This window comes from Crocuta crocuta, unplaced genomic scaffold (assembly GCF_008692635.1).
Source record: "Crocuta crocuta isolate KB4526 unplaced genomic scaffold, BGI_CrCroc_1.0 scaffold149, whole genome shotgun sequence".
In the NCBI taxonomy this organism is placed as follows: Eukaryota; Metazoa; Chordata; class Mammalia; order Carnivora; family Hyaenidae; genus Crocuta; species Crocuta crocuta.
Window position 1 is genome coordinate 3,739,013 of NW_027551561.1, and position 16,353 is coordinate 3,755,365.

At 39.8% G+C, this 16,353-nt stretch overlaps 1 protein-coding gene across 1 annotated transcript in view; it reads right to left on the minus strand.

The window, feature by feature from the left end:
* EFCAB5 (EF-hand calcium binding domain 5) overlaps positions 1 to 9,817 on the minus strand; it is a 126,610-nt gene extending 116,793 nt beyond the window's left edge. The window contains exons 1-3 of the mRNA XM_077749652.1: positions 9,728 to 9,817; positions 9,273 to 9,335; positions 7,820 to 7,904 (exon numbers count right to left, since the gene is read on the minus strand). Of these exons, the coding sequence (XP_077605778.1) occupies positions 7,820 to 7,904; positions 9,273 to 9,335; positions 9,728 to 9,769 (190 nt within the window). The 5' untranslated portion in view covers positions 9,770 to 9,817. The remainder of the gene's footprint in view (positions 1 to 7,819; positions 7,905 to 9,272; positions 9,336 to 9,727) is intronic.
* Positions 9,818 to 16,353: the final 6,536 nt, after the last annotated feature.

Sequence of the window (16,353 nt, forward strand, 5' to 3'; positions counted from 1 at the left end):
ATTGAAGATCTCCTGCCATTCCTTTCTGGCCTGCCAAGTTTCAGTCGATAGGTCTGTCATCACCCTGATAGATTTTCCTTTATATGTTAGGGCCCTTTTCTCCCTAACTGCTTTCAAAATTCTCTCTTTGTCCTTATATTTTGCCAGTTTCTCTATGGTATGTCGTGCAGAAGATCGATTCAAGTTACGACCGAGGGGAGTTCTCTGTGCCTCTTGAATTTCAACGTCTACTTCCCTCTCCAGGTTGGGGAAGTTCTCTGCTATAACTTGTTCCAGGAATCCTTCAGCACCTTTACCTCTCTCTTCCTCTTCTGGGATTCCTATGGTACGGATATTGTTCCATTTGATTGTATCGCTGAGCTCTCAAACTCTTTCATGTTCCTGGATCAGTTTATCTTTTTTTCTCAGTTTCTTCTTTTTCTATAACTGTGTCTTCTAAATCACTTATTCTCCTTTCTGCCTCTTTGATCCGTGCATTGGACATCTCCAGTTTATTATGTATCTCATTTATCGCATTTTTAAATTCATCATAACTATTTTTAAGCTCCATAGTGTTTGTAGCAATAGTTTCTCTGATGTCCTTCATGCTTTTTTCAAGCCAGCGATTAATTTTATGATTATTGTTCTAAATTCTTGTTCAGTTATTTTGCTTATATCTGTTTTCAGCAGTTCTTTAGCTGTCAGTTCTTCCTGGAATTTCTTTGGAGGCGAGCTCTTCCATTTCGTCATTTTGGTTAGCTTTCTATCTCTTGTTAGTTTTAAAAGCTTGTTATGCACTCTGCAACTGTGAGCGCTGCTGTACCAAAGAAGGCTCTTTGACTGCCAAGGCCTATCCATTCAGAAAGTGTTCTTTGAATGGTATCCCTCAGTCTCTCTTGTTGAGACCTTGGTTATTTAATTTTCTACTCGTAGTGGTATTTGGGACCTTCTGCCATGTGTACTTTGGCTTGTTTCTTGAGGTAGCCCTGGAAGAGACACAGACAGACAAAGACACAGGGAACAAAGGCACACAAACGCACAGATAAATCCAAAACACATGTAAACTGAAAAGGAAAATGAAAAAGAAAAGAGAATAGAGGGAGGAGGGAAGGGGAATAATAAGAAATAAAAATACATAAAAAAGAAAAAAAGAAGAAAAGAAAAGGAAAAAAGAAGAAACTCAATAGACAAAGAACAGTTTAAAGCATATAACCAGGTTTCCCAGCTACAAATAAATAGCTGGGTGTATGCAGTGCTGGTTGAAGAGCATAGAGAAAGAGAGAAATGACAGGGCGGGGATGAGGTGAAATTGGAAATGAAATGAGCTGGCAGAAGGAATAAGCTTTTTTCAAAGAGTGAAAGAGTGGAATATGGTTGGAGAAGAGGCGAAAGAAATGATGATGGTGTTATCCAGAGAAACCATATAGTCTGATTACTCCAGAAGAAAGAGATGAAAAGGTAGGTAGCTGTAGAATTTACATTTAGAGAATGGATTAAATGTGACTGTTTAAGCAAGCCAGTGACCAGAATTAATCAGGGCAGAGCATCCATGTGGTCTTGCCCCAGCTCCAGTTAAAAATAAATAAATAAGATAAAAAATAAAAAAATATAAAAATAAATTAAAAAGAAAAAAAGGAAGAGGGCAGCTCTCTAGCAGGGATGGGCATGGTTTGGTCCAGTGCGTTCCGCGGGAGTCCTGCCTTGGCTGTTGTGGGGAGAAGAGTGGCGGCGCTCCAGTCCCTTCTTGAACCAAGCGCTGCAACTCACTTTTTTGGGTATGTAAACTCCGTGTGTAGGGGGCGCAGCCAAGGTGGGCCGTGCTCTATATCACAGGCCAGTCCTCGTTTCCAGATCCCAGTCCGCGGGCCCCACTGAAATTGCCGGCAACATAATCTCGCAGGCGAGCCCCTCAGGGCAGTACCAAGCCTCTTGCCTTCCCACTGGGGATTAAGCCAGAAGCCGCTGCTCCCGTCTCCTCCAGGTCGGGTTGGCGAGTAAGGAGCAGTTTCATCCGGGGGTTGCCTGGGACGTGTGCGTCCCGCGTAGGGTCACCTGGAGAGTAGGAAACCAGGTCCCTCTGTGTCCCATTGCCCAAAACGCAAACTCGCGGGCAAATCTCCCAGTTTTAAGCCTTTCGCCTCCCCTCTAGGGATCCAGCCGAGCCAGAAGTACAAAGGCGCAGCCGCCGTGCGTCCCCTCCAGGTCGAGCTGGTGAGCAGGCAGCAGTTTCCCCGGGGGTCGCCTGGACGAGTGCGTCCTGCCTAGGGTCAGCTGGAGAGCAGGAAACTGGATCCTTCTGTGTCCCGAGCGGAGGTTTTTCCCTTCTCCAGCGACAGGAACAGGGCCTTGAGCAGTTTCGGCCACTCTCTTTCCCCTCTAGACTCCCCGCAGGGGGGGATCTCCCGGTCCCTCTGTGTCTCTGCTCCCGGCCCGATTTTATCTTCCCCAGTTGGCACTCATGCTAGAAGGTTTTCTCAGCGGACTCTGTCTCCTTTTCTTCCCAAACTTCTGGATTCTGTAAGGGTTCCTATGGCTTCAGGCCTTCTCCTATGGGGGCAAGTGCAATGTATGGAGTTCCCTACTTCTCTGCCATCTTGCCCTTAATCTGCTTTTCTTTTTCAAGATTGCTTTGGCTATTCAGAGTCCTTTGTAGTTCCATACAAATTTTTGGATTGTTCTACTTCTGTGAAAAATGCTGTTGGTATTTGTGATAGGGATTGCATTGAATGTGTAGCTTGCTTTGGGTAATATAGACATTTTAACAATATTTGTTCTACTCCATGAGCATGGAATGTCTTTCTGTTTCTTTGTATCATCTTTAATTTCTTTCATCAGTGTTTTATAGTTTTAAGACTACAGGTATTACACCAATTTGGTTAGGTTTATTCCTAGGGATTTTTTTTTTGGGGGGGGAGGGTATACTTGTAATGAACTTCATTCATTTTTCATTGTTTCATAGTATTTCACTATATGACTGTATTGCAATGTATTTATTCTTTCTCATTTTTGGTGGGGAGCTATCCACAAATATTTCAAAATTTGTTTAATTAACTTATTTAAAATTTCCCTTAGCTTAATTGAAAATACTCTGAAGAATACTTTTAAATCCTACCTAGATAGTATCCATCTTTCTTCCCAGGAAAAAATTAAGTAGCCTATAAAGAAACTCTTTAAAACCCAACATTTAATCTAAAGAATGTCTTATGTCCAATAGTGAATAGTATTTATGAACCTCCTCCCAAGGTTTGATTTGCTCTTTGACTAATTCTCATACCAATATGGAAGAAGTGATGCTCTCCCTAACCTCTCAGTTGGAGTTGCAAACAAGTTAACTGCTTTTTTAAGTGGGAGGGGATGTTTCCACTCTGGTGGTGACAATGCTTACTAAGTGTGAAAGAGCAATTCTTCACAGTCTACAGGTTCTGGGGTACTTGGGTGGCTCAGTTGCTTAAGCATCCAGCTTCAGCTCAGGTCATGATCTCATGGTTCATGGATTCGAGCCCCACATGGGGTTCTGTACTGACAGCTCAGAGCCTGGAGCCTGGTTCAGATTCTGTGTCTCCCTCCCTCTTGGCCCCTTCCCTGCTCATACTGTCTCCTTCATAAATAAATAAATATTTTATAAAAATTTAGGGGCACCTAGTGGCTCAGTCGGTTAAGCATCTGACTCTTGGTTCTGGCTCAGGTCATGATCTCACAGTTCGTGAGTTTGAGCCCCGCATCAAGCTTTGGGCTGACAGTGTGGAGCCTGATTGGGACTCTCTCTCCTTCTCTCTCTGACTCTCCCTCACTCATTCTCTCTGTATCTCTCTCAAAATAAATAAATAAAAATTTGAAAAAATGTTTAAAAAATCTTTTCAAGTCTGTGGATTCTTACATATTTTTTTAATGTTTATTTTTGAGAGTCAGAGACAGTGCAAGCAGGCGAGGGTCAGAGAGAGAGAGATACAGAATCCGAAGACAGTCTCCAGGCTCTGAGCTAGCTGTCAGCACAGAGGCTGATGCAGGGCTCAAACCCATGAACTTTGAGATCATGGCCTGAGCCGAGGATGCTTAACTGACTGAGCCACCCAGGCTCTCCTAAAGTCTGTGGATTCTAATGTTACTTTCTTTGCTTTTACTCTCTCAGATATAACCCGAAGAGGATCCTTTCCTGCTTTAAAGGTACTGTTACAGATATATAGCAACTTGATATCTACCCATTTGCCATGGCTTATTTGTACACTCACACATGAATTAGGACATTCTCCAACTTGCTGCAGACAGCCAGTGCTTCTCCAGTATGCTTGGTTATTGTAGGTTGCTAAGCAATAATCCTAGTGTTTGCATTTATATGTAGAATGGAAGAAGATGTGTGTTTGATTACAACTCTAGTCAAACACTTCTCTCTTATAGCTATAAAACCAAGAAAAGAAGAGGAGGCAATAGTAGGGTTAATAAATCAGGATTCTAAGCAAGCCTAACTGCAATCGTCTTTTGATCAAGAGACCTCTGAGTTCAAGGTTCATAAATTACAGCACCACCCCAAGGGCAAATTAATTCTGAGGTTCAACTGAATATAGTTTCAAACAGGTACTGGGTTTTTTAGCAGGTCTATGCTTGGACATTCCTAACCCTTTCACAGATTGATTGATTCATTTATACATTCACTCTAATAAATATTTATAGATGTCTCACTTTGTGCCAGGCACTATGCTAAGCTCTTGAATTCTTTTTCAGGATTATCTTCCTAAACTCTTCATAGCATTAAGGGTCTTTCACATTCTTCTTTGACATGTATACCTTCACCCCTGCATTAATCTACCTTCTAACATACAAAGACACATTCAGGTACTTTGGGCATAAATGCTTTCAATTAAATAAGTAGGGACACAAAAGAATTCCTTGTTCATATTTTGAAAGGCCCAGCCTTCGAAGTGACTTTTACCACTTCCCGTACTTAGTTCATGGCCCCCTGCTGCGCAGGGCCTCAGTACAACCCTATTTAAGGACATATATAGGCATGAATTATAATCCACATTATAATAAGCTTTAGCAGATTCTTTCTTCACAAAAGGGTTTATAACATTAGTGGGACTGCTGGCTGATTAAACTGGTGCAAATAGACCCAGCAGGGCTACTCAATTAGATGTGTGATGTTCTCCTTAAATATAGGCTCTGTCTGAAACTCATCTGGCTTGATTTTTTTCCAGCTGGCTTGATTCTTAACATTTGTACATAAGGTAGAAGGACTATACAGAAAGAAGGAGGAAAAGAAGCACTATTAAATACTACTGGAATTAAGATTCAATAACTATAGGAAAATGTATTTTCCTACAAAACTGTTCATCTTAGGGCTGTGAAATAAGAACAGAGTTGAGAAATATATTTTCTTTTTTTCTTTTACTCTTTTATTTTTAAGTAAATAAAATACCTCCACCCGACAAGGTGCTTAAACTGACAACCTCAAGATCAAGAGTCACATGCTCCACTGACTGAGCTAGGCAGGTGCCCCGAGCAAACACATTTTCAAAAAAAAAAACCACTCAAAATGCAAGTTAAGCTCATCCCCTGAAAAGTACAATAACTAGGGTAAAGAAATGAGGAATTCACATGGTACACTTAAACACAATATTTTTTGCAAACATATGTATTTGAGTGCATTCTGAGAGCTGCCTGACAAGATAACATCGTTTTAATTTTGAAAGTATACGACAAGAATAAAGACACTTCCTCTGATATGTTGAAATTGCATTAGCAGTTCCTCTTCCCACTTATTACACACACACACACACACACACACACACACACACACACTCTTACAAAGGGAGATTTAGAATATTAGGCTGAATAGTGCCTGGTCACCAAATAAATAAGTACATTGCCTTGCAACTGATTGTAATAAGCAACTGCAATGTTTTCAGCGTATATCACATCCTGGAATGCATTGACTTAAACAAAACACACTTCCCTCTACCCTACACAGAAAAGCAAGAACAGAAATTGAAAATACAAGAACAGGAAATACCACAAACTCTTGATTGACACGTTTTCTAGAGAGGCAATAAATTACATCATGGTATGCATGTGTGAAGTTTTGCATGTGCAAATTTGGCCATGAACTGATTAAAGTGAACGCCTAATTAAATTTATAACAAATTACCTAGATCACAATTCTGTTTGGCATGTTTAAAATGAAAGAGTTCGGGGCGCCTGGGTGGCTTAGTCGGTTAAGCGTCCGACTTTCACTTAGGTCATGATCTCGCGGTTCGTGGGTTCGAGCCCCGCGTCAGGCTCTGTGCTGACTGCCAGCTCAGAGCCTGGAGCCTGTTTCAGTCTGTGACTCCCTCTCTCTCTGACCCTCCCCTGCTCATGCTGTCTCTCTCTCTCCTAGAAATAAATAAAACATTTAAAAAATAAAATAAAATAAAATAAAATAAAATGAAAGAGTTCATTTAAAAACCTGGCTGAGGGGCACCTGGCTGGCTCAGTCAGAAGAGCATGTGACTCTTGATCTCAGGGTTGTAAGTTTGAGCCCCACCTTGGGTGATAGAGATTCCTAAAAATAAATAAATAAATAAACTTAAAACTTAAAAAAAAAAACAAAACACCTGGTTGAAGTAATTAAGGTAAAGGCAAAGTATATGTATACAGCAATGGTGATGGAGGCTGGGAATGAGGAAGAAATAAAATCAAGAAACTGGGGTGTGGGGTGAAGCAGGAGGAGAGGGACTTTCCAAGAAACTTTTTAAAACCTAGTGAACCTATGAAAATAGTACAAGTTTATAATAAAAACAAAGTAAGGGTTGGAAAGTTTGGTTCTTAATGTGTATGTATTATAATGTGTGTTCATAAGAAGAAATAGTAAATAACTGCTTTTATTTTATATATATATATTTGAAATTTTTTAAATGTTTTCTTTATTTATTTCTGAGAGAGAAAGACAGCATGAACAGGGGAGGGTCAGAGAGAGAGGGAGGGACAAAATCTGAAGCAGGCTCCAGGCTCTGAGCTAGCTGTCAGCACAGAGCCTGACTTGGGGCTTGAACCCACAAACCATGAGATCATGACTGGAGCCAAAGTCGGACGCTTAACCAACTGAGCCACCCAGGTGCCCCATTAAATAACTGCTTTTAATTGGTTTAAGAGACCGAAAACCCTTTGGAGAAAAGGAAGCACCTAAAAGTGGTAAGTAGCACCCATATAGCAATTTATAATTTAGAAAATGCTTTAATAATTATTATGGTAACTCGGCCTAGCACAGCCTAGCACATACTAACCACTTAATACTTTAAACTGAAGCATATTTCAATTAATTAAAATTATTAAATTTCAAATATTGTAAAGAATTTTTGTTGTACAGGATTTCACTAAGTATCTAACGTTTGAAGAACTGCAGTGAAAGGGATGAATGTCTTTCCCACTTGTGTTTTGTCTTTGATCCTATATATTTCCAATATGCATAATCATGTGGGATTTTGGTTAAGGATGAGGCTAGAGGTCAAACAGAATAAATATGTGGTCAACTACAGAGGTAAGAAGGAGAAACAAACAAACAAAAATACAATAAGCAGGCCAAATCATTTGTGTTCTTCATTTTATGTTTTCATTAATGGGTTGCCTGCTATGTATCAGCCAGCTCTCAGCTAAATTTTCTCTTTAAGCACAGAATAAATAGTCATAAAGTTGCTTCAAAAACATTAATAGATGATTAAGGGAATACATTTTAAACTATTTCCCAAATTGTGTTTAAAATACTCCTGAGATTATATTTTTTAAGGCAAAATCTTAAGGAATGCATCCCCAGTGAAAACATAATTGTTTTCAATTCCATTGTGTAGGAGAAAGACTAGTTCTCTACCTTGGGATTCGACTGCATCTATTGCTGTTTCTGGCACATTGCTGCTGGTGTCTAAGGCAGAGCTGCTTGGTATACTCTGTGAACTCTGAAACGAGAAAAGAAACCCCAATTTTAAAATGAGTTACTTTGCTCGAAGTTGCATCAACCCTCCCAATTAAAGAATGCAGATAAATGGCTTGTAGGAGTTACCAAACATGTTTGATTTTTCTAGGATTTAATGCTGTGTATTAGAAGCAAAGCCTACTTACTGCATCGATAATATAAAATACATTGGCTCAACATGTCATCCCATCTTCCTAGGGCTAACAAAGTGATATTCTAAGGATATTATTCCAGATGTACATTAATCTTCAAATTATACAATACTTTCTAGAAACAATATTTGAGAACACTGCAAAATGAAATTGGACTTTTGAAAATGCTACTGTTTTCTTCTACTATTAGAATCACCTTCTATGTTTGTGGTGGAAAGAAAAATATTTCATCTTAATTGAAATTAAAGGTTAGTTTTATGAATAAATGGTGACAAAGTAGTCTTTTGTACTCATGTTGTTGTAGTTTTAAAAGAATGATAACGGAATATTTTTAAGACGCATATTATTGAACTTAATGGTGAATCCATATAACTATTTTTTTAAGTTTTAAGTTTATTTATTTTTGAGAAAGAGAGAGAGCAAGGCAGGGGTCGAGAGAGGGAGACAGAGAATCCCAAGCAGACTCTGCAGTCAGCACAGAGCCTGGTGTGGGGCTCAAACTCACGAACCATGAGATCATGACCTGAGCTGACATTGAGTCAGAAGCTTAACCAATTGAGCCATCCAGGCCCCATATAACTATTTTCAATTGTATCCCTTTTTCTAAGGAATATTCTTCCTCACTGAAGTCTTGTGTTCAAATAAACACAAAATTACTTAAATTATTAACATGGAAATTATACTTTCAGAATGAAAGTTACCCTAAAAACTGGTGGTTTTTGTACGTGGGGTAATGGTTCTGATTTTAGGAAGCGACCTATATTTATATATAATTTTAAAAAGCTTTTCACAAATAATTTACCTGTCCATGGATGCTTCCTGCAACTGACTCAGATGAGTCAGCTTACTGGTTAATGTGAGTTTGCCCCTTTCCATTTGCTATTTTATTTATCTTTTTCAATACCCACCTCTTTTCCTTCCTTTTGTAAAAAAAAATTCTTTTGAGAGAGCAAGAGCATGAGTAGGGGAGTGGCAGAGGAAGAGTAAGAGAGAACCTTAAGCAGGCCCCATGCACATAGCACAGAGCCCAATGCAGAGCTCGATCTCCTGTATGTGAGATCATGACCTGAGCTGAAATCAAGAGCCTTAGCTTAACCAACTGAGCCACCCAGGCACCCCTCTTTTCCTTTTTCATAAGAAAATTAATTTGACCAGTGTATTGTCCAGCATTAACATCTGATTATTCATGAAAACTCTACCTCAGTAGGGGCTCTCACTTCAGTTGCTTCCTGTTTCCTTTCTTTGTCTTCTTTCCCATTTTCCTGAAATGGAAACAGTGTTAGTAAGTGGGATCCAAAAGAAGCTAAAAATAAAACTAACATCTCATAATCTAGTATAGCAAACTTTTTATGTAAAAAGATTTACATAATGGGCAAACGTCATACCAACTAAAGTCACACCAAGTAGCTGTCTTACAAATTCAAACAGTAACAGACATGTTATAAATGTCAACCAACTAGAAGGCTACTGTGACCCAACTATTATTTGAACCCCTTTTCCCAGCACTTTTGTCATGACCTGATGCAGAGTACTTCGACTAAGAAGAGAAATAATTAAATAATAAAATAGGATCTTGCATCTCAATTTTCTCAAGAATGTTAAATCTCAAGTCCTCTTTTGCTTAAATGGTTAGAAATCTATGTAAGCCAAGTACCTGAGCAGGCTTGGGTTCCTCTGGAGATGCTGACTCACTCATCTGGACCTCTAAAAGGGATCATCAAATAGTAGGGAACACTATTATCAGACCAACGTTAATAACAAAAAGAGAGAAAGAAAATATTATTAAACAACATAAAGTACTGTTGGAGACCGAAGTCACTCCCAACTCCCATTGCATCCCACCATTCTATTGAATGGTACTAAGTTCTCAACTGCTAAACTTTTCAAACTGTACTACTGTTACTGCTGTTATTACTGACCATACCTCGATTAGTGCTAGGCTAGTGCTCAGGGAGATAGGAAAACTCAACCATAATAATCACCACCATTATCATTTTAAGAAAGAAACACACACACACACCAGCAACAGTAATGCATGTGAATTTTAAAAAACATTATTATCATCATGGGACCCCTGGGTGGCTCAGTCAGTTAAGCACCTGACTTCAGCTCAGGTCACGATCTCACAGCTTGTGAGTTTGAGCCCCATGTTCGGCTCTGTGCTGACATTCGGAGCCTGGAGCCTGTTTCAGATTCTGTATTTCCCCTCACCTCTCTGTCCCTCACCTGCTCACATTCTCTCTCTCAAAAACAAATAAACATAAATATTTTTTAAAAATTTAAACATTATTATCATCCTCATTAATTTTTGAAGTAACAAGATGAGGTGAAGCGAAACTCTGATGGTTACCCAATTCATGTAAGAAAGACATACAGACATTAGAATAATAATCTCTCTACAAAGCATTTTTTGAGTGGGGAGTTCTGAGAGGAATGTGATTTATCTTGTTTACTTATTCATACTAAGGAATTAAAGTAGATGATTATCCGATCCTTAGTTCATTGCAAATGACTACAGATTCAGTCACAAATTATCAAAACTGCTGCTGTGCCAAAAATAATTTAAGAATCTGTGTATATTTAGACTAGGTGCTAAAAGGTAAATTTTATGTACATGGCCACTGCTGCTAGGCCAGTTACAATCTAGGGACTATTTAATTTGAAATGGTGTCTTTATACTATGCTAGAGTATTTGCATTTCTTTTTATCAACACATGTTCTAGCTGAATACACCAGAAGTACTGCCTTTGGAGACAACAGATTCCAACACTTAGGAAGAGCTGCCTCAAACCCTTTCTGAAGCAGTACGTATAAAAATAGGCTTCTCTGATAGGTTCCAATTGTACATTCTCACAGTCTGCTTTCTTTGCTTATAGTGTCTATCTCCTGAAGTTACAAAGAAGCTCCTTTCCATTTCTTCTAAAATTAGTTTTGTTTTGGATGCACCCAGATAAATTCAATGCAATAAACCTTTATTGGGTGCCTTCTAAATACAAGCATTGGGGTTAAAAAAAAGTTGAATGAGACCTGTGCTCAGGGAGACAAGAAAACTTCCTTGGAAGAATTCCTAGTTTAGTGATGAAAAAAAGGATAAACAGGCGCAGTTCAATCTGCACAGTGCAAAAGCAGAGATGTTAAGGAACACATAAGAGTGGGATGCCTGGGTGGCTCAGTCAGTTGAACGTCCAACTTCAGCTCAGGTCATGATCTCACAGTTCGTGGGTTCGAGCCCCACATCGGGCTCTGTGCTGACAGCGAACTCAGAGCCTGAAGCCTGTTTCAGATTCTGTGTCTCCCTCTCTCTCTGACCCTCCTCTGTTCACTCTCTCTCTCTCTCTCTCAGAAATAAAAAGAGAAAAAAAAAAAGGAACACATAGGAGTAAGCAATTAATTTTCCCAGGGAGGTTGGGGAAGTTTTCATAGAAAGATAGATTTCTAAACTGGATTTTAAAGGACTAGTATTTTTGTGTAAAGGAGTGGGAAAGAATATTTGAGGCAGAACAATACACACTAGGGTATGAAAGTTCAAAAAGTGAAGCATTCATGTACAGAGCTTAGTCATTATGTAAAAGAAAATGGCAGAATATGAGGCTAAAAAGGTAACTTTTCAGGGCACCTGGGTGCCTCAGTCAGTTAAGCATTCAACCTCAGCTCAGGTCATGATCTCACGGTGTGTGAGTTCAAGCCCTGCTTCAAGCTCTGTGCTGACAGTTCAGAGTCTGGAGCCTGCTCTGGATTCTGTGTCTCCCTCTCTCTCTGCCCCTCTCCCACTCCCACTCTGTCTCTCAAAAATGAATAAATGTTAAAAAAATTTTAAAGGTAATTTTTCAGTCTGTAAAGTTTATTCATGTGAAATCAAGGAGGATGGACTTTACTCTGTGCTTTTTAAGCATAAGACAGATGTTATCAAATTGGTGTTTTTAAAAAGTTAACTCTGCCAGCAATGACTAGAATTGTGAAGGAAAGGGGGAAGGTGCAGAGAATGGAGGTAAATTTTGCACGGGAAATGTTGCACGTTTCAATGTTCCTTACTCTAGTCTACATTCTTTTTTTTTTTTAATGTTTTATTTATTTCTAGGAGAGAGAGAGAGAGAGAGACAGCGTGAGCAGGGGAGGGTCAGAGAGAGAGGGAGTCACAGACTGAAACAGGCTCCAGGCTCTGAGCTGGCAGTCAGCACAGAGCCCGACGCGGGGCTCGAACCCACGAACCGCGAGATCATGACCCAAGCGAAAGTCGGATGCTTAACCGACTAAGCCACCCAGGTGTCCCTCTAGTCTACATTCTGCCAGACATTGCCCATACCCTAACTATATGCCTTCAGCTTCACTTTTCAGTACATGCGGATGGTCTTAGACTCCAAGCACCTGCAATTCTGTCTGAGGGCTTGTGCAAGTCCAAATTGTGGGATGGTAATAAGTGACTGAGAGTTGATATTTTCTAGGAGAAATCCTCAGCCAGTGATGGGTAAGAAGTTGCATATAGTCTCATGGGTGGAACATTTTTGTCTCCCAGAGTTCCCCAGTGGGATAGAGCCTCAGTTGCCTCAGTGAAACCTGTCCAATAGTACAGGCTTCCTTCACTTTCCTATATTACTGCCCTACTCCCTTATCATTGTTTCCTGGAAACACTTCCCAAGTGAACCTGCATTTAACTCCTTGGGTCAGAGTCTGTTCTGAGAAAACCTACACTAAAGCAGGTATGATGATCAGGATTGGGAGCAAAATTGGATCTAAAGAGAAAAATAGTTAAGATTCACTGAGTATTTTTTTAATATTTACAAGGCTGAATGGATCGTGATGCCATTAAATGAAATAAGGAAAGGAGAGAAAAATAGGTTGGAGGAATGATAAAAGTTTGAGTTTGTAGGTGTTAACACATTTAAGATATCTGCTCAATAGTTTGATAGAAGTTCTCAGTAAATTTTAATGCCACTGAAATATACTGTGGTGCACTGGTAGGAAGTTATGCAGAATCAGGTCCATTGGATAATGATAGAAGCACTGCCCAGTCTGAACAGTATTAATTTGCATTTTAATTACTCGTAGTGCATAGCACTCTTCACACCTCACATTTCCACCCATGAGATTCTAGAGTCATTCTACTTAGATTGTCATCTATGAGGCCTAGTTTTTGTGAATCTGATAAGAGTCTTTTACATGTACTCCCAATAGATTTATAAATTGGTGAATTGCAGCATTTGACATCTTGATTGGCAGGACTGTCAGTCATATATGAAAGGGTAGCTAGTTATCCTTGAGGAAGGGGTTTCCCCAGTATAAGAAAGTAATCATACACAATTCTGATTTGTCAGACTAACAGAAGATAAGAAATGTCATTTAGCTGGATTTCATGAGTCTTAAACTCCTGGGTACTGACAGAAAGATGCATTTGCAGGAAGACGCTAGTGGAGCTCACCCAATATCTTCTAAGAGATGGAAAACAAAAGCTAAGGATAAACCCTTGCTGATGAACACTTGAAAGTAAGGCTAAGAAAGAAAAGCCAGTGTAAGATAGAGATAACTGCGGAGAATGGCAGGAGACTCCTGAATCTATTGACCTGCACGCTGCTGGCTTGACTCTCATTCCCAGCCTCTACTCCTGGGCAAGCTCCTGCAGGCCCACAGGTATACGCCAACAGCCAACATCTGTACAGTTGCTGGTGGGCCTGAACTGAACCCTAACCCTGTCATTGGTCTGAACAGCTCCACTTACTTGCAGTTAACCCTACAGTTGTACACCTGCAAGACACCAGCCTCAACTCCCATCACTGGCCTCCCCTGCCAAACGCATGCTCACAGCTGGCCCCGATGGTCACACAGGTACACACTGACAACCAGAGCCCTTGCATGTGCCTGTGTGCCTGCAGTTGGCCCCAGCACCTGCTGAGGCCCCTAGCCTTCACCACTGCACATCTGTCTGCAACTGGCCCCTGCAGCCAGCCCCTTCAACTGGCCCCATAGCTAGGAGGGTGCACACCACTGGCTATGGCCACCATCACTGCCTGGCATGGTCCCTAGCCACTAGACTGGAGGTGCCATTAAAGAATCCAACAGTCCTTGCAGACATTGTGGACTGCCTGTAGCTCTCACTAAGGATCATGTAACTGATGTCATGGACCATAGCTTTTGGAGCCAATGAGACACCATGCCACCTCCATCTATCCCCATCGACAGATGCTACATGCCCTCACACTTGGCATCCTGCAGTACTAGACCAAGGGTCGCAGCTTGTGCCAGCATGCCCCCAGCCACAGGGGAAGGTCTTTCCTCACCAAAGTCATGTCATAAAATCTGGAAGAGGTAACTGCTTCTTCAAATGCACAAACACGTATGAAGGTGACAGGTATCATAAGAATCAAGGAAACATGACACCACTACAGGAACATAGTAAACATCCAGTAATGGACCCCAAAGAAGTAAATATTCATAAATTACCTAATAAAGAATTCAAAATAATTATATTAAAGATGCTCAGAGTGCTAGCAGAGAACACAGATAAACAATTTGATGAAATAAGGAAAACCATATAAGAATGAAGTAAGCTCCACAAAGAGAAAATATAAAAAAGAACACCAGAAATTTTAGATTTGGAGAATACAGGTTGAAATGAAGAATTTAATAAAGAGCTTCAATAGCAGATGAGAACAAGCAGAAGAAAGAGTCAGTAAATCTGAACCCAGATTTATTATTATTTTATTGAAGTATGGTCGACACACAATATTACATTAATTTCAGGTGTACAACATAGTGATTTGACAAGTCTGTACATTATGCTATGCTCACTATAGGTGTAGGAACCATCTGTTACCATACAATGCTATCACAATACCATTGACTATATTCTCTATGTTGTACCTTTAATCCCTGTGACTTATTCATTCCATAACTGGAAGTCTGTATTCCCCACTCCCTTCACCTATTTTGCCTATCCCTCAATATCGTCCTCTGACAACTATCTCTTTATTTTCTGTATTTATGAGTTTGTTTCTGCTTTTTGTTTTTTTGGCTTTTTTTTTTAGATTCCATATATAAGTATCTATCTTTCTCTGACTTATTTCATTTAGGATAATACCCTCTAGGTCCATCCATGTTGTCACATATGGCAGGACTTCATTCTTTTTTATGACTGAGTAATATTCATATGTGTGGTGTGTGTGTGTGTGTGTGTGACATTTTTATCCATTCATTTGTCAATGGGCACTTGGGTTGCTTTCACACCTTGGCTTTTGTATATAATGCTACAATAAACATAGGGGTGCATACATCTTCTTAAATTAGTGTTTTTTCATTTTCTTTGGGTAAATATCCAGTAGGAACATAGATCATTTGAAATGATCCAGTCAGAGAAAAGCAAAGGGGAAAAAATGAAGGAGAATGAAGAAAGCCTGTGGGATTGATGGGACACCATTAAGAGAAACAACCTATGTATTATGAGAATCTAAGGAGAGGGAGAAAGGGGCAGAAAGCTTATTTTAAAAAATATGTCTGAGAACTTCCCAAATCTGGGGGCATATTTGCACATCTAAGTTCACGAAGTCGCAAACAAATTCAACCCAAAAAGATCTTCCCCAGGATACATTATAATAAAACTTTTAAAAATCAAAGACAAAGATAAATCTTGAAAGCAGCAATAAAAATAAAAAAGTGTGCCACTTACAAAGGAGCTCCATAAGACTATCAGTGGATTTCTTAGTGGTGCCTTACAGGCCAGAAGAGAGTGAGGTGATATACTTAAAGTAACCAAGAATCTAGCAAAGTTCTCAGAAATGAAGGAGAGACAAAGTCTTTCCCAGTCAAACAAAAGCTGAGGTTAGTTCACCACTACTAGAACTGCCTTACAAGAAGTGATGAAAGGAGTTCTTCAAGCTGGCGTGAAGGGACACTAGTAATATGAAAACAAGAAAATATAGGGGCGTCTGGGTGGCTCAGTCGGTTAAGCGTCCGACTTTGGCTCAGGTCATGATCTCACGGTTTGTGGGTTTGAGCCCCGTGTCAGGCTCTGTGCTGACAGCTAACTCAGACCCTGGAGCCTGTTTCAGAGTCTGTGTCTCCCTCTCTCTCTGACCCTCCCCTGCTCACACTGTCTCTCTCTCAGAAATAAATAAAACATTTTTAAAATTTTAAAAAAAGATAACAAGAAAATATACAACATACTGGTAAATTTAATTATATAGTCAAATTCATAAAATTCTAATTCTGTAATCTGGTAGTGTGCTAATCAGTTATTCTAGTATAAAGGTTACAGGGCACAAGTATTAAAAATAATCATAGCCACAATAT